At 37.6% G+C, this 25,679-nt stretch overlaps 2 protein-coding genes across 9 annotated transcripts in view; both read left to right on the top strand.

Annotated features, from left to right (window-relative positions):
- mbd1b (methyl-CpG binding domain protein 1b) overlaps window positions 1-12,385 on the top strand; it is a 28,021-nt gene extending 15,636 nt beyond the window's left edge. For 5 of the 6 annotated variants that reach the window (XM_036559138.1, XM_036559135.1, XM_036559137.1 and 2 more), the window contains 6 exons: window positions 252-326; window positions 1,101-1,262; window positions 7,086-7,322; window positions 8,587-8,673; window positions 9,528-9,674; window positions 9,900-12,385. In XM_036559138.1, the coding sequence (XP_036415031.1) occupies window positions 252-326; window positions 1,101-1,262; window positions 7,086-7,322; window positions 8,587-8,673; window positions 9,528-9,674; window positions 9,900-10,376 (1,185 nt within the window). In that variant the 3' untranslated portion in view covers window positions 10,377-12,385. The remainder of the gene's footprint in view (window positions 1-251; window positions 327-1,100; window positions 1,263-7,085; window positions 7,323-8,586; window positions 8,674-9,527; window positions 9,675-9,899) is intronic. The other variant, XM_036559139.1, reaches the window with a different exon arrangement.
- A 7,037-nt stretch (window positions 12,386-19,422) lies between these two features.
- The window catches only part of ccdc120 (coiled-coil domain containing 120), a 42,533-nt gene continuing 36,276 nt past the window's right edge, over window positions 19,423-25,679 (top strand). For 2 of the 3 annotated variants that reach the window (XM_036560135.1, XM_036560138.1), the window contains exon 1: window positions 19,423-19,619. The gene's annotated coding sequence lies outside the window, so the exon portion shown is untranslated. Of the gene's footprint in view, window positions 19,620-20,822; window positions 20,928-25,679 lie in introns of all 3 variants that reach the window. The other variant, XM_036560137.1, reaches the window with a different exon arrangement.

Here is a 25,679-nt window from a genome sequence, read left to right as displayed (position 1 = left end):
GTTGTCCTTGTATCATGTATATTTTGGATATTTTAAAGTGAAATAATTTTACAGGGCAACATGCGCAGGTGTGTGTGTGTGTGTGTGTGTGTGTGTGTGTGTGTGTGTGTGTAAGGAGCAAGAGGGGGTCCACAGCAAGAGGTTTAATATCTCAGGGGGCACAAGAATGTAAGAAGTTTGGTAACCATTGTTTTATAATAACAAAAAAAGAAATGTACATTCAATTAAACCCAGTATTTGTCCTCTGGCAGATGTCTGCTCTGCAGTACAGTGACTCAGATGAGCATTCGCCGTTTTATGACGATGATGATGAAGAGGAGGAAGAGGTAAGATTATTGCATTGCGGTGTTTTGTGTTTTTGAACACTGGAGTAGTTTAAATTAATCTGAGCAATTTCTCAACCTACTTATCCCACTATATAACGTAAATAAGGAAAGAAGCCGGCTGTGTTAATAGTGCGTATTGACTATAGACATCATAGATAAGGGAGAATCAGATACATAAAATTTTTCAAATAAACGTTTGTCCAATGCCTGCTGCACCAATCCCCTCCCATAATAAACCCCAATAAGTTACAACCTCTAGAATTTATAATGGACTTCAGGAAAAGCTTAGTCATTTAAGCTTGTGTGTGTGCATAGAATAAGCCCTCCCCCCTCACCTATCCTATTTCACTCTGATAGGCTGCATCCAGACAACTGGATGGTTTTGATTATGACTGGTTTTCACAAAATATGGTAAATGAGAGACTGAAGAGAAGAGAGTGAGGGGCATATTGGTGATAAAGTATTTAAATACTCTGATTTTAGCATTGAATTGGTGCACAATTAAAATGTACAAATAGATTTAATTCCACTTCAGATTTATTATTCAGTAACTAATATGGAACTAATAAGTAAGTTCTGTAATCAAGCAAGTAAGGAATTGTAGACCCACATACGAACACTTGGAAGAATCACTATATCCAAGGCAAATAGGCCTTTTTGTGAAGGTCTTTTCTGGCCCCTAATGCAGCTCTGCTGTGTGTGTGTGTGTGTGTGTGTGTGTGTGTGTGTGTGTGTGTGTGTGTGTGTGTGTGTGTGTGTGTGTGTTTGTTTCAGAGGGTGGTAAAGAAGCAGAGGCGTTCCTGTGGTCGGTGTAAAGGCTGCGTGTCTAAAGCAGACTGTGGAATCTGTGATTTCTGCATAGATAAGCCCAAATTCGGAGGCAGCAATAAGAAAAGACAGAAGTGCCGTCGACGTCAGTGCCAAAGAGAAGCTATGGTAGGTCTCTACATTTGCTCACTATAAAGTACTAGATGTTTCACGTTATTGACTTTTCTCATTAAAGTACCAGGGAACACATTGTAAAATATTTTAAGGTGTTTGTTTGGTACCAAAATTAAGTGTTATATTAACCATCTGTCAAAGTTTGAATGAAAAACAAAAGACAGAAAATATGATAAAACACTGCTTAAAAGCTGCTGATCTGAGAACTGATGAGCACTCCCAGTCTGTGTTCATGGCTCAGTGGTTCAGCTTTTATGTGGTGACGGCTTAAAGAAGTTAAACTTTGTGTTCTTGATGAACATCCAGGGAGTGCTATCACAGCTGGTTGAATGAATGGACAGACAGATGAGCTAGCTTGGTTGGCTAGCTTTATTTGCACGGTTGTTAGCATTCACTTTGTCATTAGTTTTTGCTTCTCTAAGATTCATCCAACTTGAACAGAGAGAGAATGTGGGCCATTCAAAAAGAAACAAAACACTAATTTTGGTTCCCTGGGGCTTCAGTGGACACTGCCCTGGTCAACTGTAAGTGCTGTTATTGTGAAACAGAAGTGTCTAGGAGCAATAATATCTCCACAAAGCAGTAGGCCATGCAAACTCACAGAGCGAGGATGTTGAGTCCTTTTACATAGCATGTAACATTCGCCTATCCTTTGTTGCATCAGTCCAAACTGCCTCTGGAAGCAACATCAGCACCAGAACTGTTTGTTAGGTGCTTCATAAAATGGGTTTTCATGGCCGAGCAGTTGGACACAAGCCTAAGTTCAATATGCCCAGTGAAAAGTGTCGGCTGGAGATGTGTAAAGCACGTCACCACTGGGCTCTGGAGCAGTGTTCTTTGAAGTGAATCACGCTTTACTGTCTGGCAGTCTGATGAATGAATCTGGGCTTGGTGGATACCGGGAGAACGCTATCTACTGGAATGTATAGTGCTAACAGGATACTTTAGTGGAGGAGGGATAATGATCTGGGGCTGTTTTTCAAGGTTTGGGCTGGGCCTCTTCCAGTGAAGTTTAATGATAATGTATACATTATACAAAGACATTTTAAACACATGCTTCAAATTCTGTGGCAACGGTTTGGGGAAGACTCTTTCCTGTTCCAGCATGACTGTACCCCTGAGCACAAAGCGTGGTCCATAAAGAGTTGTAGAGGAAGTCCAGTGGCCTGCACAGAGCCCTGACCTTAACCTCACTGAACGCTTCTGAGATGAATTAGAACACCGATTGCAAGTAAGGAGTTCTTGTCCACAATCATTGCCTGACCTCACTCATGTTCCTTTGACAGAATGGGCGCAAATTTCCACAGGCACACTCTAAAATCTTGTGGAAAGCCTTCAAAGAAGTGTGAAGACTGTTACAGCCACTAGGTGGGGGAGCAAATCTATATTAATGTACGTGATTTTGTAATGGGATGTCCAAAACGTTTATATAGGTGTCATGGCCAGGTGTTCCCATACTTCTGGCCATAAAGTGTATATTTTTCATGCGTTGTATTGTTTCTTTGTAAATTGTGCCAGGCTAATGAAGCAGAAAAAAATAGCTAGCTAGTTAAGCCAGGTGGTTACTAGCAAATAAGCGGTATTGTTTATTGTGCTTCATGACGTTCAAGTTCGTTTGTTGTCTCCAGTTCTGTTTTTACTTTATTCACTCACACAGCAATGAGCTGTCCAGTAAGGGATTCTCACACTGGTATACTGGTACGTGGAATAAATGCCATCAGACACAGTAGATTACACAATGGGTTCATCATGTAGTGCAATGTATTATGTACATTATCAGCATTTTGATTGGCGGTTTCAAAAAATTGTTTAACAATTTTGAGCCACTTTTTAGCTGTTGTGAATGATAGACATGAATTGCAGAAGGCTTATTTATATATAGAGCAATTCCTTTTAAAAAGTTTTTGAAACTGTAATGGGGAGTGAGCGATTTATTGATAATTACCAATACCTTCCATTAAATTGGGGAGTAGAATTTATTGCCTTTTTTTCTTTCTATTTTGTAAACATGAGCGTTCTGCACTCAGAAGTAGAACTAGAGATCGACATTTACACACACACAGTGAGCCCTCCAGTGAATGACTGTCACATTGCAACACTGGTACATATAGAAAACGGCAGCACTGTGATGGAGCTCTGCTTCAGCTCGCCACTCCCAGCACAAACCACAAGCAACCATCAGCTTTAATGTGAAAGACAGAGATGCAATTAGTGTTAATATGTCCTAACTTACCTTTTGTTTTGGGGGGTTTGTAAAACTCTGACTCTGTGTAAAAAGGCTGTCAGGCACCCCACTGGGGCAAATGGAAACTGTTCCAGATATACTGAATGTTACTGTAAAATACATGTGATTTCAAATGACGAAAATATTGATATGTATCGATTTATTAACAAGACTGAGCAGGGACACCAGAGGCTCTGCAGTCTGTTGAAGTCAACGGTGGAAATGCCTTAGCACCTGAAACAAACTGCTGTTTTATGAAGGTAGATTGTTATATAATAATCAAACTAATGTGCCAACACGTTACATTACTTTTTTTTGCATCATGTTTTTGATTTGTAGCGAGCCATGTTGTCTACATAGGCCTATTGCAATGGTTATATTTAGCTGACAACTGCCATATAATTAAATGGATTAACAACTGAATTGTCTTTTTTTTATTCACTGTATGCTATACTGTAACTAATAAAATACAAGCTTAAAATGGCCAGATTGGTTGATTAGGTATCTTGCTTCCTAGCTGTTCATACATCGTAGCTTGTATGACAACAAATACAGCTCAAACACATGCCCACTAAACGTGTTGTTGCACCAGCTGGAAGTTAACTAGAGGTGTAACGATACATGTATTTGTCCCGAACCGTCACGGTACAAACATTATGGTTCAGTGCATGCAGTCATATGGAGAATGCGATATCCTATGTGCAAAGATTGATGGACATAATGCAGAACCAAATTTCGCAAGTGTGAGTTCCACCTGGCAGCCGTAATCTTTAAGCCGTTAGCCAGGGATGCTTTTCAGTTTGACGCGTGTAGGCTGTGGCTGAAATTTAATACAACCCCAATTCCAAAAAAGTTGGAATGCTGTGTAAAATGTTAATAAACATAAATAAAAACAAATCTCAGACACATTTTATTCACAATAGGCCACAGAACACACGTCATATGTTGAAAGTGAGACATTGTACCATTCCATGAAAAACATTAACTCATTTAGAACTTGATGGCAAAGAAGTTGGGACAGGGCAACAAAAGGCTGGAAAAGTAAGTGGTACTAATAAAAAAAAAAAAGGTTTTTACAACTAACATCACATGACTGTGTATAAAAGGAGCAATTTTAGAGCAGCAGAATCTCTCAGCAAAGATTGGCAGAGGTTCACCAATCTGCAAAAAACTGCATCTAAAAATTGTGAAACAATTTCTGAAAAATGTTCCTTAACATAAAATTGCAAAGACCTTGGATATCCTATCATCAAAAGATTAGGAAAATCTGGAGAAATCCTTGTACGCAAGGGACTAGGCTGACGGTCAATATTGGATGCTTGTGATCCGCGGAGCTTCAGGCGGCACCGCATTAGAAACAGGCATGATTCTGTACTGGAAATCACTGCATGAGTTCAGGAACACTTACAGAAATCATTGTCTGTGAACACAGTTTGCTGTGCAGTCTCCAAATACAGGTTAAAGCTGTATCATGCAAAGAAGAAACCATATATAAACAGGATCCAGAAACGCTGCCAACTTTTCTGGGCCCAGGCTCATTTAAGGTGGACTAAGGTGAAGTGGAAAAGTGTCCTGTGGTCCAGTGAATCAAAATTCTAAATTCTTTGTGGAAATAATGCACACTGCATCTTCCAGGCTAATGACCTCCCAGCTTGTTATTAGCATACAGTTCAAAATGAGGAAGCATTAGTGCACATGGCATGGGTAATTTGCACATTGGTGAAGGCACCATTAATGCTGAACAAAATATACAGGTTTTGGCAACATATGCTGCCATCCAGACAGTGTCTTCTTCAGGGAAGGCCTTGCATATTTCACCAAGACAATGCTTAACTACACTAGCATCCTCCACAACAAAATGGCTTCGCAGAAGAAGAGTCTGGGTGCTGAACTGGCCTGCCTGCAGTCCAGACCTTTCACCAATAGAAAATGTTCGGTGCATCATGAAACATCCAACAAAGAAGACCCAGGACTATTGAGCAGCTAGAATCCTACATCAGACAAGAATGGAACAACATTCCTCTTCCAAAACTCCAGTTGGTCTCCGCACTTCCCAGACATTTACAGACTGTTGTCAAAAGAAGAGGGGAAGCTACACAATGGTAGACATGGCCTTGTCCCAACTTTTTTGAGATGCGATGCTGTCATCAAGTTCTAAATGAGTTAATGTTTTCCATGAAATGCTAAAATGTCTTTCAACAGCTGATGTGTTCTATGTACTATAGTGAATAAAATATGGGTCTATAAGATTTGCAAATCATTGAATTCTGTTTTTATTTACATTGATTAACATTTTGCACAGCGTCGCAACTTTTTTGGAATTGCGGTGGTAAATGTTGTCGACTCACACAGGCACCCAGTCATGTCCTAATCAAATGTTTGTATAAAATGCTGCCTGCTCAGGTTCCTCTGTTCAAGCGTCTTTCGAAGGCAGCATAGATGCAACCTTCTGTGTATCGCTATCAGCTAGAAGAGAGCTGTCTTGTCATGGCGTTTCCAAGATATATTGCTGCATTTGAACCGCCCCTCAAACACCGTTTCGTTGCAGTTGTGACCTTTTTGTTTGACATCAGCCAATAAAAAAATAAGACCTATGGGAGAGTGTGTGTGTTCAAAATTAATGAAAAGAAAACTAGCCTTATGCATTTGAGGCTTTTGTTGCCTTATCCTGTTGCACCGAGCTCATAGCCAAATGTGATGTTCGAACCGTGGTGTGAACCAAACCATTATTTCTGTGTACCAGCTTCAGTATGAGGGGGAAACGCACAGTTTAACTCAATATTTCAGGTGACGTACCTGAGCTGAAAAACTTTTTGTGATAGTGTAAGTTGCTCTTTATAGCTGGTAAAGCATATCTAACAGTGCTGCCTCAGTTACTACAGACATCTTACCTCAGCTCAGGCTTTCTTCTTTTTTCTATGTTTCTGTTGATACAATGGTCATTTGCTCGTATTCAAAAAATGTACGAATACCAACAGATACTATGTGATAAAGCCTGGCGTACGCTACCATGCTAATAAAACAACCGGCTGGCAGCAAACGAGGGTCTGCACACAGTGGAGTAGTGTTGGCACTGTGGCAGTTGGATGCGAAGTCGTTGGTCACTTTAAACATTCAGCCTTGGCATATTTTCACCAGACACACACTGCACAATTTTAGCCTGTTGTTGTGAATGAAACCGCTTTATTGGAAATTGTTCATAGACAGAGCTGTTTGTAGTGGCTGTGTTAAAAATAGGTAGCCAGCGGCTTCCTACCTCTTTTAAAGTTTTGCATCTAGGGCTGTATAATATGACAATATTTATTGTTATCCTGTTTGAATTTAATTTTAATTATTTCATTATCATGGATATCGTCAGTACTTAAACGCTTCCCAACTTCTTCATTTTTGATCTCAAAGAGAGCACAAGTAGTCCTGCTTAAGTGGATTTAGTGTTGCACAGTGTGTGGAACTTTAAATAATAATCATTAGAATGATTAATTTAAATGTGCCACAACTTCATCTGTAACTTTTCAATTGCTAGAAAAAATAAATATTGTGTCATATTGTGTATTGTGAAATGCTGCTTTTGTCTGAATATTTGTGTTTGGCAGAGACACCTGCTGCCTGATTCGGGTCACACTCCGGTGCTCACTCCGCAGGGCTGGGTGGTCCCTGGGAGACCCAGACCGATTTATGCTTATGGTCGAAAGAAAGCCCACCAGAGCCGAGAGAAGTGGGACTTTGACTTCTCAGATAATGAAGGAGAGCCGGAGAGGAGGATAAAAGGTCCTGCTGGAATGCTTCACCTGGACAGAGACAAGATCAGCAGTTCAAATTACAAGGGACAAGTATGGCAGAAGAGTTTATAGAGCAAATTGTAATTTAAGTTTGTTTTGTGCTGCTGTTAATGCACAGACTACAGCTGCACAGTCTGCCCACCACCTCCCACCATTATCACGATATTGGTCTTTGCAATTCTGATCTTGCAGAAGGCTCCAATATGTAAACGGATCTTCTAATCAATGACAGTTATTTAATGCGTGCTACGAGTATCTTGACTGAACACACCTCCAGATGAGGGATTCTGTGGGTGTTTTGATGAATCATGGTACTCATGTAATCCAACAAAATTAAATTATTTGAGTCAAAAAAGGCAGTTTCTAACTATGCCAAGGGTTCAACAATGGGGAAAAAAAACAAGACAAAATGCAGATATTAAGAGACAAACACAGATATTAAGTCAAAACACAACACAATAAGCCACAATACAAAAATGTAAAAATGCAGTGCAACATTAAATCATAGTGTTTTAAAATACAGTACAGTGCACAAGTCAGAGACCACCTTTCATTTATGTAATTTTAGTCCAATGGCTATTAAGTTACAAGTTTGCTCTTTTCCTGACATTTTTCAGTGTCAGAAAAAGAGCAACAAAAAATTACAACAACTAAATATTGTATTACATTTTTCACACTTTACTTTTATTATAGCCTCCATACTTTTTAGGAGGCTTGCTTTCAGTTTACAAGGATATCTGCAGGAATGTATTTTTTTCATACCTTCAAAGTTCAATCTCAGAAGTTGGTTGCTTTTTCTGCTTCTCATGATCCCAAACACATTCATTGATGTTAAGGTCTGGACACTGGGGTGGTCAGTCCATTGTTCTGAGAAGACTTCTTTATTTAATTAGCAAATTTTCCTCTGTTTTATCTATTTCCATTACATAACGGCTTCTTGACAGATACACCTCTTTCATCATTCTTTTCTACTGTTTATCTGGTAGCGACAGTTGTGGTGGCCTTAATAACTTGTATTTAATGGCCATTTCAACAGGAAATCATATAAATGAATGATGGTTACTGACTTTTGCACAGTACAGTATTGCAAGGTGTATTGTAATTGCAATATATAGCATTTCAGTCTCTGTGATATTTTGTGCATATCTGGCAGCCCTGTCACAGTTCAGCGAGTACTTCCTCCAGTTCAACCTACCAGTTCAGTAGTTCACTTTCGATGACCTCCACACATAGTGCTTTAGAAATATTGTTACTTTTGAGTCCTGGAGATTATGTTTTTGACTATTTACATGTTTCTTCCTCTCCTGTCTTTAAGCTAAGCCTTCCGCTGAACACAGCCCGATCGAACAAGATTGCTGAAAACGGCCTTCAAGCCAAAAGCTCCAAAATCCTTCCAGTCGTAGTGAGTAATTTATATCAGTGGCATCTCTGAGTATATGCAAACTAAAACCATAATCTTATGTGCAGTCAGTGGTATTACTTATTTCTTTATTACTTTCATTTCTTTAAAGGCAAATAATATAGATTTTCTACATTTCTGGATTACTTAATTGTGAAGTCAAAGTCAATTAGAGTGATTTAAAAATGAAATATGCTGTTCTAGAAAAACTTAGCAGTCAGAATTGTTCACAGTGGTGGTGATGGGAGCCAAACATAAAAAGTTAATTCCTCTGAAAGCTACATCACAGAAAGTTATTACATTGACATAGTTACAGATACATTACCAGAAGCCTAAGGCATTGATTTTTTTTTGAGAACGGTTTGGCCTAAAACAAATAGTTTAAAAACCATTCATGGCAAAGAGGTACATACAGGACTTTTTTTTTAACCATTATTAACAAGGCATGTAAGAACTCGGAGGACACGTGAATTCGTAAATAAATTGCTATATTTGCGTTGTCGACATTGCAACCTCTGGTTCTCATTATCACCATTGTAACGCAATCTGAGTAGGTTTCATGTCAAACCACTCTCAAATGATTTTATTTACATCATGCAGAGAATGAGTTCACCTTTAAGACTGGTACTGTTCGGCCATTAATCCAGTGATTTTTTTTTTTAATGGTCTAGCAGTACCCTTGTGCGTATTTTGATGTTTCTTTGTTCTAAATCACCTGTTCAAACGCAACCGCTCATTTACAACATGCAGGACCATGGTTGAAAATACTTGCTTTAAACAATGCACTATTGTACTTTTGCTGATGTTGCTTTAGACCAGTTTAGTTCTTAACTGTATAGTCCCGTTTCTGTCTGTAGGGGGCAGAGGTTGGGGCCCGGCCAGTGATTACTGAGGCACGGTTTGAGGAGGAGCCCTTGCGACCAAGAGCAGAGGAGAGGACTCTGCAGGGCTATAAGAAGCAGGAACACACAGAGGAGCAGGAGGAAGACGAAGCTGGACCAACAGTGAGTACAAAACATAGACAGTAATACTTTAGAGTCAATGAGCAGCTTTGTATAGTGTTGTTTACCTGTCCAGTAATGTATTCCTATCCAGTGGTTAAAAAAGTTTATGGAAAGATGCTAACTTGAGCAAAAAATCAGAATTAGAAGAATGTGAGTCTTGCATTTAGAAGAAATAGTAGAACATGAACATAGCCACACTGCTTAACTGTATTTGTATGTTTGCAGATCACTCAGATTTTCAGCCTGGGCAGCAGTGATACTGGGGTTGGTGGGGTGGACCTTGAGCCAGAGCTGCTAGAGCTGTTGTCATCACTGCGTCGGGCTGTGCTCCCTGTGTTATGGTGCCCTGTGCTGGTCGAGGGTCCGCGGCTGCAGTTGCTGCAGTGCTCCAAAGTATCTGCTATGGCGGACACAGCAGTATACATAGAGCCTAACTTTCGCTTCCACATCAGTGTCCAAGGCCAGCCACTGCTACCCACACATAGGCTCTATTTAGTCCACCCTCCCCGCCTCAGCTCTGCCGCGCAGGTCGCTGCCCTGCTGGAGGATTTAGAACGGTATACAGTGTGCAGAGGTTTTGAGACAGAGCCGCCCACAGGCCTGGAGCCCATTATCCAGGAAAGAGCCGCAACCTGCGAGTTTCTGGTGCTGCCAGACGCCAAGCGCTGTGCCCGGTGTAAGAGTGGCGAGCAGAAACAGTGACGTTAATGCGTGATTATGGGGTGCAGACTGCTTTGCTGCTGATTTCTATTATAGTTCTGGTTTCTACCAAGAGGGATTTCTCCCATTTCAGTGGACTTATCCATGCTTTGAGTTCTTTGCTCTGCATTCTTTTGTAACAACTGTTGCTAGGTTGGACAAGCTTTATAGAACTCTGGCTCAAAAAGCTCCATTCAACCACATAATTCATTTTTTTTTCTAAATAACTGCATGCAGAAAAATCATTTAAAAAAAACTGTTAGGATAGATGGGGTGTTTTTATTTTTGTTTTGTTTTTTTTTCTTGTCATGTGATCATTGTTTTTGGCAATAAACTTGGCAAACTAGTGTTGCGTGGCTGAAGTGACTCTAAGTGATTTGCCCTCAATTTCCCCCTAGTATCTGCCTAATATATTGACATTACAGCATAAACAATAAGTGCCTCAATAAAGTCAAGCTATTCTGTGGCAGTGACAGAGAGGGGCAGATAGAGGTGCAAATCTTTAGATCTTAATGAAAAATCATAAGCCAATCTTTATGAAATTAAGCGATTCATGAATGCTTGCTGTAGCTGTAAGGAAGATTGTTATTGCGAAAGGGAAAATAGCTACACCCAGTCTATCCCAACATTGTGACCTTTCACACACATTGAAATAAATTGTTTGCTACAGCCAGGAGTCCAGGAGAGCAAGATTGGCCTTGCTGTCTCTGGGTGGGGATGATTGTCCTCCCTGTCCCCATCATCTCAGCATGATGCCAGCTAACCTAGGTGTCTGTTGGCTAACATAACAGCAGTTAGTGTTTTCCTATGTTAGCGGCAGTTCTAAAAGATTTGGTGACTTCCCTCAGTCTCCTCGTGCTATCGTGTGGCTGGGGGAGACCTAGCTAGTGGAATTGGACATGACTAAAATTTAGGGAGAAAATTGGGAAAAATTGCAAAATAATTAATAATGTGCTCTAAATGTAGGTATTTTGAGAAAATTGAGTTATGACGTACAGTTTCTCACTAGACTGAAAGTGTTTTTTGCCACTGTAAACTTACCCAACTTCATAACAGTAGCTACGAAACAGAGCATAGATAGGCCAATTTAGTGTTAATCACTGTGACATCAAATAAATCAGTCTGGAGAAATGAGAGAATGTTCACTCTGCTGCCGTTCACAAAATCCTTATATGTGGTACAAGTGATGCCCTATTGCTTTAACAGCAACATACTTTTGTGTCATGCTACACAGAACACAGTATTTTTACTGCTCTACAGCTGCAAGCCATCTTTAGCAAGGTGATTCCTTTTAAAACAGTTGTGTTCATTAATCATTGTACTTTGTATTAAAACAATAGTCCAATATTTTTCTCATCAACAGTTTTGTTTTTGTTTTTAAACATTGTTTGAAATGCTTCTCAAATATATCATGGTGTGATAATTTCCTTTCCCTAGGCTTCCACAGGGCATAGAAGTCCCAGGTTTCAAATTCAAAGTGGTCTTGTACAACGGCAAACATAAGAACATTTCAGTGACATCCCATTCTCATGTTATTGTGTAAATTCTAAATGCATATTTTAACGGGCCCATGTCTTACATTTTTTTTGTATTTAACCATGTCATTTCAACCATGAGGTCCACTTAAGACTTTTGTGCGGGGTTATGTACTCAAAACTGTTAGAATTGCTTTCTACATGATCATTTTGTTAATTCCTTAGAAATAAACTAGCTTTTTTGTTACTGTGCCTTTACGAGTGAAATATGTGAATGATTTCTGTTCTGATTGGCTACTCTGTATTGTCATGTAAAAAAAAGTTGTCCAGGCTGAGCCATTTCTTACAAATTCAGCATGTATGGGTGGGACTAAACTGATGTAGGTAAATGCAGTGGTTTTCATGTCGTCACAAGAACAATGAATTCAAAATGGGCTGTTTTTGTAGTTTAGTTTACACCTGTGGACTGTATTAACTGGGAAGTGAATGGTATATATAAATTTAACTGTGTTTACATATTGCATAAAACTCTCATTTAAAAAAAAAAAAAGCAAAGAAAAATTGGTTTTATGTGATACTGGTCCATTAATTGTTGAATATATTAATTATTTCCTTATTGGCATGCTTGCCTGTATTCTGTTAACTTTAGTTAGCAGTGTTGGTCTGCCTGAGACAACCACATCTACATTCAACATGTAAACAAGTGCAGAGCAGTAAAATAGTCCCAGGCCAGTTCTTAAGATTTCATGTGTTCTGTTCTTTATCAGGTTTTGCCATGAGATGCAATTTTATGTCACTACATTAGCAATATGTTATCATTTCTAAAAGCAATTTACCTTGTTCTGTGGATGCCTAGGAGAGGGAATTGGTGCACCATATCGTCAACCAACTGTATGGGTACACACAAAACCTAATTGTTTCTCCACCATAGAAACAACTCCAGTCTACACTAACTAAACAAAGTTATTGCATGAAGCTGTTGTTGTTTGAGCATGTAATGGAAGTTGAATTGCTGTTTGACATTTTAATTGCAGGTATATATATATATATATATATATATATATATATATATATATATATATATATATATATATATATATATATAATTTTGACAGAAAAAACATTCCACTGGACCTTGCCTCATATTCTGTGACCTGTTTGGGTCAGAATATATTATGTAGTCTCCTATTTCTTAGTTAATATCTATGAGGCGCAGTGTTAGTGGTACAGCTCTGAATAATGAAATTCATAAATATCTACCATATAAACAACTGTAAAAACACATGTTTGGGTTTGTTAATAATTTCTATGTTGTAACTGGTTGGCATTAATAGTTTTCTCACTGTTCTTGTTAGCATCTCCCCTTCTTTCTGTCGTTTTATCATTCCTAGTCTTCTCAGGGCTTAGGTTTCAGAAAGCAATGACACAGCTGGAAAACCTGCGCACAGAACCACGCAAACATGACGTTATGTTTTTATGATTCGGGAGAAAACTGCTTATACTTGGGTGGCTAATGACTTTGTATATTACAGAGATATGAGTTTGAAGAATACAGTGAACCATTTCTACATGTTTGTGTTTGTTTTTTTTTGTTTTTTGAACAATGTACATCTCTGTTCAGCTTTGTTCAAAGCGCTTGTGACTATGAACTAATCAAATTATGATTTAATAAATCATATTGTAATAAACAAAATGTTTTTAACTTTTCTAGTTGATTCAGTAAGTAGCACCTTATGTGGATTTACAATGGCATGTTTTCCCTCACTCTCGTAACTAAATGCCATGCATATTAGTTTCTTAGTAGTTACTGAGTATTGTATAGTAGTTATTCATACAATTAATTTATTAATATACCTTAAAGGGAAATTGGATTTAAGGGATCAGTAAGTTTAAGGTGCCACTGGATTTAAGGTATCAGTACATTTAAGGTGGCAGTGGATTCAAAGTATCAGTAAAGTTAAGCTGACAGTGAATGTAATGTTTCAGCTAATTTAAAGTGACAGTGGATTTAAGTTATCAGTAAATTTAAGGTGGAAGTGAATTTATTGAGTTTATTTAAAAACATAGCAACAACCTGGGACACCATAAAAACCAATTAGCAACACCTTACCAACCACCTTGGATACCATAGCAACCGCATAGCACAGCTAAGCAACACTTTAGCAGCCATGAACAATCTTTCACCATTTTAAATTTCACCATTTACTTTTAAAGTAATTACTTTAAAATTACTTTAATTTCCCTTTCTAGTTGTCTTTGGTACTTGTGCAGAAAAGTTTTGTAATTTAAAAAAAAAAAAAGATTGAGCATCCCAGAGGGGCTGAGTCTTTCAGAAGTAAAGATGGGGAGGGGTTCACAACTCTGTGAAAGACAAGAAATAGCGAAGATTTCATCATCCACGGTACATAATGTCATTAAAAGATTCAGAGAATCTGGAGAAATCTCTGTATGCAAAGGACAAGGCCAAAAAACAGTATTTGCTGGCAAAGATTTTTGGGGCCTCAGGCGGCACTGCATTAAAAAAAGACATGATTCGGTAGTGGAAATCACTGCATGGGCTCAGGAATACTTCTGAAAACCACTGTCTGTGAAAACAATTCGTCACTGCGTCCACAAATACAAGTTAAAACCCCACCACCTTCTCTGGGCCAGAGCTCATTTAAAATGGCAAAGTGCAAAAGTGTCCTGTGTTCCGACAAAATTCAAAATTTTAAATTGTTTTTGGAAATCAAGGACACTGTGTCCTCCGGGCTAAAGACAGCTCAGCTTGTTATCAGTGCACAGTTCAAAAGCCAGTATTCATGACGGTTTAGGGGTGCATTAGTGCACATGGCATGGGTGATGTGCACATCTATGAAGGCACCATCCAGACGATGTCTTTTTTTTGCACAGTTCTTTTGCTGATATTGCTTCCAGAGGCATTTTGGAACTCTTTAGTGAGTGATTCAACAGAGGATAGGCACTGTGCACTTCTGCATTCAGTGGCACTTCTCTGTGAGTTTGCGTGGCTTATCGAATCATGGCTAAGCTCTTGTTGCTCATAGGTGCTTCAAGCCTGTACTGTGATGCATGGCACTGTTTGGATTTGCAGCTTAGTATTTTTTGCTCTTGGGCTACCCCTACACTTGCACAGTGCCTTTCACTTTTTGCACCATCATGAATACAGATCATGCTTTAAAAATCCCCCTTGGGCAGGCTGTACAATTGCATTTGTTGATGAGCTGAAGGATGCAGGATCCTATTTCCCTTTGCCTGCACACAAGTCAAGCAAGCACATGGACGCTATAGATTACACTCATGATTTCGGTTGTTTCTATGTATAAATAATAGAAATTCAGAGTGTAATCTGTAGCATCCAAATGCCAGTGCGATGCACGTGCATGAGAAGGAGAGTGGGATTCTACCTCTGAGAAAGCATTCAGCACAACACCAGCAAACACAACATCAGAATAGAAAGAACCAAGCTGACTAACAAGGTACAGTAATGTTACAGGACTTGATTACAAGACGTTGGAAACTTTCAAGGCTTATTTGATGTGAGGTTGACAAAGATTTCTTTTTGGCATGAGATTAATTTATTTCTTTGCATGCTAGCTGGAAATGGAACTTATGGTTAGATGACTTTCAGCATCTAGAAACACTATACAACTTCTTGATACATGGAAGACACAGATAAGGTTGCAACCTACATTGCAATCTTTCATAAAAAACACTGCCAGGGATGTACACTGCTGTTGGATTTTTGTTATTTTCTGGTAGCTGTGAGACTGTCTTGCATCCTCTTTATTTCTTAGTTCTCTTGTCCAGTCTCTTGCTCAGTCTCTCTCTTTTTCTCTTCCTCACATCCTCTGACAATGTCTTCCTCTGTGTCTTCACAGCCTCTGTGATGTCCATATTGGGAATATTAAGTTAGCTTCTTCTTATAGCTGTCTGAAGAACTGTAGCTGTTGGTGTGTGATGTGGTGCTGTAAAGCGTTATACAATATTCATAATATTTGTTTGTCCAAATGAAATTGAACATCATTTTGTCTAATTGCGCAACAGCTGATTTAGCTGATTTCTTCTAAAGAAGAAAATGCATAAGCAGCTCTTGAGAGCCCCTCTGCATTGCTCAATAGGACACAACCTTAGATGGATAAATCTCTGACCAAATAATAAATCTCTTTTGTATGTTGTTAATGTAATTATGGGAATATAATTTAAATCATTCATATGTTTAACATCTTTAGTATTTTTAATACTAAGGTAAGTGACAACATTTTTGACTGGAATATTACATATGGAGTTAACTTCACATTTGTTTATGGTATCAAGCTAAAATTTTTTTTAATTATAATTTTTTTTATTTAAATCCACAAAGTTTAAAAATGAGTGAACTACGCTAAGGGCTTTAGAGACCACATATGACCAATACTGATGCCGCTAAAAGAATTTTGTTCAATTAGCAGAATTTGCAAAGCTGATTTTTGGGATACATGCAGTTGTTTACTGTTCAAGAAATACTGACGATACCCATGATATATTCACAAAGGTAATTTATCACATCAACAATAATTTATCATCATATTACCCGTCTCTAACTTTATTACTATTTTCACAGTAGGAAATTTGAGAATAAAAGCGTATTGTTTATGGTCTAAATATACTGAATTTTGAGTGCACTGAACCCATATAAGTCATTGCATTAAAGGGACAATTTCCAAAAGCGATTAACCTACATGTTGCTGTTGTCAGAAAAAAAACATCTCCAAAATGATTACTTAACAGGAAAAGAAAAAACCTACAACCCCGTTTCCGAAAAAGGTTGGGACGCTGTGCAAAACGTAAATAAAAACAAAATGCAATGATGTGCAAATCATTTAAACCCTATATTTCATTCAAAATAGTACAAAGACAACAAATCAAATGTTGAAACTGAGAAATTATATTGTTTTTGGAAAAATATATGCCCATTTTGAATTTGATGCCAACAAGAAGTTACTTTTAATGTCAATGGAACCAGACTTTTTGCCAAGTCATTTTGGGTTGTTTCTTTTGGTCTATTCATCATGAAATTTATACACAATATAAAGGACAACATGCATTTTCAAATTATGTCAAAACCTGAAAAACAACAAAAATGGAGATACAAGTTTTTTTTTCTAACAGCAGCAATATGCTCCACCCATTATTTCATTCTTTCATAGCTACTGCAGTGCAGTTGGACAAGCAAAACACTGACAATGTTTTCAGTGAATTCATTTGAATTATATTTATTTTGTGTTTGTTCTTTTTTTACTCTGACTTACAGCTACAGCAAGCATCCGTGACTGAATCATCTCTTATGGAGCTGACTGCGAATCAGATGCATCTGAAATGGATAGAACAATTATGGCTGTGTCAACCTGAAATCAAAATGAACCTTTTTACCTTGTTAATTCCTGTCCCTGTCTATATTAAGTGTGATTCACCATATCATTTAAATGATAAAATTCATGTTTGTGTTTTCTTGTTTTTGAATATAGTGACTTTTCCTTGCCTCTAAAATGTCTTCTAAATTTTGATTACGTCACCATGCACCAGTGCTTGGGGCAACATCATATTTTTTTTGGGAATTTATTATTTATTAAAGGATCACAAAAGGATTCACAACTTCGCAGTCAGGCCACAGTAAGTCAGGTGTATACATACAGACATACATTCATTCACACTAGTGTTCACATATACTTGTCAAAGACTAACAATAGACTTGAAAAACAATAACCTGGATGGAAGGGAGGAGATGTAGTGGAATTGGGATTGATGCCTACTACCTATTTAAATTTAATTATACCATGTTTTCAAACCATTATTGACATTGCTGGACTCCATCTTTTAACAAATTTCTGCTTCTGTAGTCTCAAATTATGTGCTATTTCTTACATATTATGTAGTTCCCGTAAACGCTGAATCCAGGACTCATATGTTGGGACAGTAGATTTCAGCCAGTTAACAGTTATACCTTTAACGGCTGCTGCAAATAAAATTTGGAGAAGGTAGATTTTGCACCTATTATCAAATCCCTGAGTGACACAACAATGATACTAAAGGTTCTTTAGGGATTGGTATATCAAAGCCAGAGTTTAGAGCACTGTAGATATCCTCCCAATACTTCCTCAGTTTTTCACATGACCAAAAAAATGTGGACAAAGTTTGTTTCAGTTTCCCCACAATTCCTCCAGCAACTACTCAATGAAGATGAGCCAGTCCTCTTGGTTATATATGGTGTTCTGAATTATCTAGCAATAAGCTTCCATTTGAATTTCCTCCAGCTACTAGAGCAGGTAATTAAATGACATTCTGAACATATATCTTTCCAAATTCTGCTGAAATCTCCTTATGCAGTTCGGTTTCCCACTTATGCTTAATGTATAGGGAGTTATGTGACTCCATTGATTTAAGAGTTTGATACAAATTTGTTATTACCTTACAGGGTGTGTCACCTAGTTGTATTTTCTTTAAGTATTGCTCTATTGGAGACAATATTTTTTTTTGTCAATATCTTCATTCTTATTTAGAAAATGCCTAATTTGTGGATATCTGAAAAAGTCTGTTTCAGGGAAGTCAAACTCTTGCCTAATTTGAACAAAAGACTTAAGTTTAAATGCTTCACTAAAATTTACTTACTTGCATTACACAAGCAAATAATATAAATTACAAAAAAACATACTTAAAACTTTCTTAAAAATTTCTGACTATATGTTATATGTGGCTGTGCCAGCTGACTGCAAAACTTTGGACTATGGACACAACAGAGGAGGAGGCGAGTGAAAGTTTTCGAACTCATTATTTTTTCAATTAGGCTATTGAACGTAAAGATATAAACACTGTGAAATGCAAGCTATCCCTTAAGCTAAAGATGACTCCAGTGAGATTTTCATTCAAATTTGAATGAAAAGTGCCACAGGCATAATGTAGGCAATATGTTGTTACTTGTTGTATGACTCAAATGTGAAAATGTAAGCTTAATATAATTTTATTTGTGAAGGCCTTAATTTTTTTTAATGTTATATTAACTTCATTATATAGCACTAGGTTATTTCATAGTTTTAAATAAGCATGGTCCTATCTTATTCAGATCAAAAGCAGGAATAGTGTCAAGACTTTAAAATGGTGTTTACTGTAACTATTTTGTCCTAAATAAAATTCTAAAAGGAATATCATTCATTGTAGTAATTGTTACAGATATAGGTTTTAGAGAAGTAATCAGCAGTGACATTACTTTCACAGGAAACAATAATTAACCCCATTACAGTGTGAAAGAAATTATTAATTTGTAATTTGATTACTTTTTATGATTAGCTACCCCAATACTGCAGGCAATATATCATAAACACTGATGCATCAATAGTAACGTGATTCATCGAAACACCCACAGAAGCACTCATCAGAAACGGTGATTGGACAGGATACAGAGAAAAACACCCCTGATTGGTTAGAAGCTCATTAAAATATTGCAGCCTTCTGCGATATCAGAATTGCAAAGGCCAAGCTCACGGCAGCCTCTTTGCTGTTATTGGTGTGTGTATGAGGCAACATGTCTAGAAGCCAAAGGGTTAAAGTGTGTGTTAGAGCAGGAGGAGCTTCAGTGTGAAGCTTGTCTGCTCGTGCTTCGACCTTCCATCCATTGCTGCACCAACCTGCTGAGTGTTATTATAGCCGGGCGTGTGTGCTGCAGTAATAGGGGAAGGAGCTGCTCCGTTTGTCAACTGATGCTAATTTAAATTTTGCTGGGCGTCTTCATGTCTTCCAGGTAAACCTCTCATCATCATCATCATTCTCATCCTCATCTTCATCACCACGGCTTGTGCATGCACTGTCCATTCTGCTGCTGTAAGATGAAGACGCCCGTGCTTAATGCTGCATTCGTTCTGCACGTCTGCACTGATGCTAAATCTAATTTATTTATTCAGTCGTGTGTGTGCGTGGACGATTATATACTGCTCTTGGGGATTGCACGTCATTGTGTGTGTTTGAATATGTGTGTGTGTGTGTGTGTGTGTGTGTGTGTGTGTGTGTGTGGCCGCACTTAGTATTCCACTGAGGCTCCTGCTAGCAGCGCCTCTTCTCCTGTCAGGCTGCTCTTTCATTCTTGAAGACATTTTCACATTATCCAGCATGTTAACGGCACGGGAATTTACACTCCCGTGCCATTAAAACGGTGCTAATATGTGCAGCAGCACTTTGCTAATGGCTAAAGCCATTCTCACATGGCTTCATACTCAATGCGTTCTGTATTGTATACAGCACAGTCTGTGCTAATCTTACCGCTTTCTTATTCGGTACTGGTTTGTGCACTTGGCATTTGGTTCGAGTACATCCTTATACAGCCTGTGCATGTTGGAGTGAAAGTAATCTGCTTCATCTGTAGCACAGCATCAATCATAACAGACAGTGATTTCTCTGTAAGCCTAAAACCCATTAACTCAAAGCTCACTTATAATAGAAGTCAAAGGGTAAATGCTCAATTCTGTCAGAAAACATCGTCATATATTCTTCCCTCGAGTACCGTGTCTGAAATAACAAAAAAAAAACAAAAAAAACACAGATTTACAGCTTCATTTATAAATATCTTTGCATGAAGAATTCATTAATATGTTCAAATGCATGTTTAACATGTTTTACATCCTTTGGATATATGTTCACATTTTTAGCGTAATGCTAAAAAGTAGAAAAAACAGTTTATTAGTGTCATAGCACATATTCACCCACAAATTATTGCTATATGTTATGAGTTAATGTAGTTTATGAAGCATATTTGGGTCCAAATAGCAGTTTTTTTCATATCCCACAGCTGTGATTTTAATTTTTTTAAAGACATAAAAAGAAGTTACTAAATTAAAAAAATTACATCTTCAATTGATACTGCATTCCATAAATTTTAAGACATATTGAAAAGCTGTATATCAGTCATTGTTGTTTGTGTCCTTACCTAAAATAATGTTTTTTTTCACAGCCAAGCAATTTACTTTTGATTGAAACATGTCAACGAGACAAAAAGCACATGGACAAAGGTGTGGATAACCTCATCTAGTTGTGTCTGGATTTACAGCAAAGCAATGTAAATATAACATTTGTATGTTCAGTATTTCCTGCATGTCCTTACACATTTTAACTAGTTTATTTTTAATAAACAAAATCATAAACAAATCTTATTTATGTTAAACTCACATGTTAAAATATGTCTGTGAAAGCAGATTTTACAGGCCATCTTTGCTACTAAAAGAACAGTGGAAAAGTCTTTATGGCCACAGCACTCTGTTGTGGTAAGAACATGCCATGGAAAAGAGATTGTGGGCAGCCAAAACTGTCCGTAGTTGTTGGAACACCCATAAATGTTTACTGATGGAATTCAGCAACTGCACATTGGCTTCTATTGTAAGGGGTAAACAAGGGGTTTTCTGTTCCTTTCTAAGTATGTAAAAAGGTGTTGAAATTATTGTTTATGGTAATCAGCCATATGCTACATATGCAGCAGACAAAGATTAGGTTGAAAAATGCTGGAGTATTCCTTTGAATGGTCTTGTGCTGTGTCAGGTTTTTGCAGTGCATTTCAGTACACACTGCAGAGAATTCAAATATGCTGTTTATTTACATGCCAAATGCAGAATGGCTCTAAACCAGCTTTTGGGGTGCAGATATTTGTTGGTTTGAAGAAGCACTGAAGGCCTTAGCTGCTTTAAAATGAAAGAATCAGATTAGTCACTAACGCTAGAGTTAATGTTGAGTAGTATGCAGTGGTTTTATGTGTGCAGGATGTTGTTCTGTTGTTTGTTTGGCTTTGAGATTGATTAAGACAATCTGAGCTGTGGATCGAAGTCACAAATGCACATTAAGAGAAAACTAATCTGCTTTGTGGTTTAATTAGCCAAATGTTTATTATTTTAATTAGCCAAATGTTTATGCTGGGCGATATGTAGTCTATACCAGAATATTGGTATTTGTAATCTGTTGTTCAAAACACATCTATTGCTAGACGTGTATGTAACTGATGTGACTGTAACTGATGTTGCTCAAGACATGGTTTTACTGAGGTTTAAAAGGCCCACATTGTACATTTTTCTAGAATTTTATTTCATACTCTGAGGTCCACTTATGACATTTGTATGGGTTGTAGTTCATTTTATGTGGTACTTTATTCTTCTCTCGCTTTATTCTTCAGAATTAAACAGGCTATTTTGTTACTGTGTCTTTAAAGCTGATGTATGTAAATTACATTTGTTCTGGTTGGCTGTGCTGTGTTGTGCCTCATTCAAAAAGCAGTTCTGGCTGAAACACTCCTTATAACTTCAGTGTGAATGGGTGGGGCTAAACTGCTCTAGGTTGAATTGCTGGCTAAATGTAAATGTGTTTTTTTTCATCACGTTACAAAAGTACTGAGTTCAAAGCAGGCCATTTTTGCAGCTTTATTGCCATATATGTACTGAAGAGAGAATGTTTTTGTAGGTTACTGTTATTAAGAAAGATGTTAATGTCTTTTGTATTTTAGATCACAGTCTGATGAATATAGCTTTTTAAAAAAGTAGCCAAAGGTTGTTATTTTTTGCCTCTGGTATCTGCATGGACTTTCCCTCTGAATCTTTAAATTACTGCAATTGTTGTTTTTTCCTTATTCTTAAATTTGAAAATTTGTCAAATTGGATAAACTGCCACTATTTACAAAAATGTTTATTAGTGCGAATTGTCCCCATAAATCTTAATTGTTTGCACTAAACAAAGAAAATTTTGTGCTTCTTTTGCAGAATTGTTTACCATTATGTTTTCTTTTGATTTTTTGTTCTAATTTACATTAATTTCCTGTGTCTTTCTTTTTCTTATAGTTAGAAAATTATATTATTTTCCCTATTATTACAGCTTGCCCAGTCTCCCATAGTATTGTTGGTGGTGTTTTTGGACAATCATTTATTTCTAGGAAGCATGCCCACTCTTTTTTGATACATGTGTTATATTCAGGATCACTGAGCAAGGACATGTTATGTAGGTGATTTCCTTTTAAGATGATTGAGATGGGGCAGGGTTGCTCATTGTGATGGGGTGAATCTGTGTGCATGTGATAATTAGTATGACTGAATTACTGATTAGAAAGTAGTCAGCCCATGAGAATGAATGGTGAACCAGTGAATAAAATGTAATTTCTTTGGTAGTTGAGTTTTAATCTACATTAAACTTAGTAGTGAATGGTACATTTTAAACTTGAACAGTGTTTACATACAACAGAAAAGTTTCTTTTTTAAAAAATTAGGAAAATTAGTTTTTTTCATGAAATAGGCCTATAAGATTGTAACTAGAGAACATCTTCAGCTCAGATTTTTTTACTATTCTGTAGTTAAGCCCATATGCCTTCCATCATGATGTTTGCTGCTGATGTTGGTTTCAGGGAAGTTTGAATTAAATGCAGTATTAAATATGCTTAAATGGATGAGTTTATGTAGGCTCATATCTAGTAAAGGGCGATATATTGGTTGAAATTCTACTTAAGATATGAGTTTTTGTTGTGACCTTTATACTGGTATGCCACAAAAAGTACACAATACAAAACTACTAAGGTTTTCCTATTTAGCAGAATGGCTAAGTTAGGGATGTTTCAGCAATCCTTCATCTTCCGCTGTGTAGTCAGTTGCATCTGTATTAAAGTTAGTTCAGCTTAGGGCCGGTCTCTTGGGGCTGGTCTTGCATGGACATCAGCCCACGTGCAGTGGTTTTGTTTCCTCTTGCACTGCTTGTGGCAATGCCTTCGTTGATCAGCTGCATGAGACAACACAGCAGTCTTGGGAACAGCTCCCAACTTCTACCTATATCCTGAATGACTTGTAATATTTACCACATTCCAGCAGTGTCTGTTGGGCTCAGCCTAAGCACAGGTGAATTTAGCACAATTTTTACTGGGCCCAGAGAGGCTGCTGTGTTCTTATGTCTGTGTATATTTTAAGTAGTGTTTTACTTCAGTTGTTAAATATGGTTTGTATTAAAAGTCAATTACATTACAAAATAATACAACTGGTCTTGGTTTTATTGAAAATACATTTTTATATCTATACATAGTGAGGTCCAAAAGTTTGAGACCAGATTTTTTTCATTCCATCTTGGAAACAAACAGAGTTTTGAATTTCTGAAAATTTTCATTTTTGCAAAATGACAAATAAAATGAAAAGATTCTGCACTATTTCTAGATCACTATTCAAGTTTAAGTAAATTTGTGACATTGGCCATGTTAATGACTTTGTACAAAAAAGGTCAGATGTCCTTAAGTCTTCAGCATGTGTTGAAATGTTTGATCTACTCATCAAAGGCTTATTTTGCAGCAGTTGTTAATCTTGCATGCTGTCATTAAAGCCAAAATTGGGACATACCAGACAGCAGAAATTTTGAGAAACATAAATAATGTACATGTAACTAAATAAAATAAAAACACACAGAGCTAGTGGTGTGCTCAGACATTGGCAAGAGTAAGAACAAAGACTGTGGGGCTTCTCAGTGGGCCCTTCTTGTGGGGGTAGTCGTGGGCTGGAGGTTAGGGAGCCAGCCTTGTGACCAGAAGGTCACCAGTTCAATCCCCTCAGCTGACAGCATGTGACTGAAGTGCCCTTGTGCAAGGCACCTAACCCCCAACTGCTCCCTGGGTGCTGTGGATAGGGCTGCCCACCACCCTGGGCAAGTGTGCTCACTGCCCCTAGTGTGTGTGTTCACTAGTGTGTGTGTATGTATGTGGGTAAAGATTTAAATTAAATGCATTTGAATGTGGCTCTGTCAATGTGATTTTAGAACAAACTTTGTTTCATTATTTGTATTTAAAAGTATAGTACAGAATGTGTGTGTTGCTGTGTTTGTGTGTGGAAATGATATTGTTATAAGTATAATGTATAGATACCACCAAGCTGCCTCTTACATTGGTTAGGATTTTAGGGACATTATGTTCAGGAATATAATTAGGAAGTGATGGTGGAAAAAACAATCACAGTCAATTACGTGAGAAAAAATGTCACTGTTGGCTGTCTCGAAGGTCACTGACTGTGAGAATGAGTGGTAGCTAGTGTTGCACAAAAATGACACCGTATCAGTATCTATCAATACTGGCACAAAATGCAGCATCGTTCTTCCAAAACTATTAGTTTCACCAGTACCCCACAAATAAGCCAGTTAACAACGTACACACAGTGTAAAACACACTAAGAGGAGCCCTTTACCTGAATGGCTTAGTCAGGCTTCTTGTAGTAGTCACTCATCTCCCACTCTGTAGTCAGTTAGAGTTAGTGAGTTAATGTTATGTCCAGGTTGTTATTGAGGGAGCAAATGTTAGAGAGACATACATAAGGAACCACTGGTTCTCTTGGGGTAATGATACCCTTTAGTCTTGATTTAGCCTTAATCTCACTGGGCTAATGTGTCGACTAGCCCCATCTGCGGTGCGCCTCTGTTGGCCAACTGCATCACACAGCAGTGGGGTCTCACGGCCTGTTGCTTCTTTTTCTGTTTGGATCATTAAAGAATAAATTTGCCAGAAAATCAGCAGTTTCCCCCCTTACCCCAAATGTAGTCGATCAGCTAAGACATGCTTTGTGTCTTATCTTTGATAGACTTTTAGTTCTTACAGTATAACAAAAAGAAATGAGATTATGCTATAAATTGAAATATAGTGATGTGGCATAAGGTTGGATAAAATTGTTTGTGTTGATGTGTTTTTAATGAATGTGCTCCACTAACTGTAATTGATTTGCCTTAATTGGACTTAATTGGCCGTCATAATCTTTCAGACATCCTTGTCCTATATTTTAGACCAATACTAATTTGAGTTAGTCTTGAAGAGGTAGTGAAG

The sequence above is a fragment of the Colossoma macropomum genome, unplaced genomic scaffold (genome assembly GCF_904425465.1).
Source record: "Colossoma macropomum unplaced genomic scaffold, Colossoma_macropomum, whole genome shotgun sequence".
Classification (NCBI taxonomy): Eukaryota; Metazoa; Chordata; class Actinopteri; order Characiformes; family Serrasalmidae; genus Colossoma; species Colossoma macropomum.
Note: the sequence above shows the minus strand (reverse complement) of the source record. Positions and strands in the feature narration are given on the sequence as shown.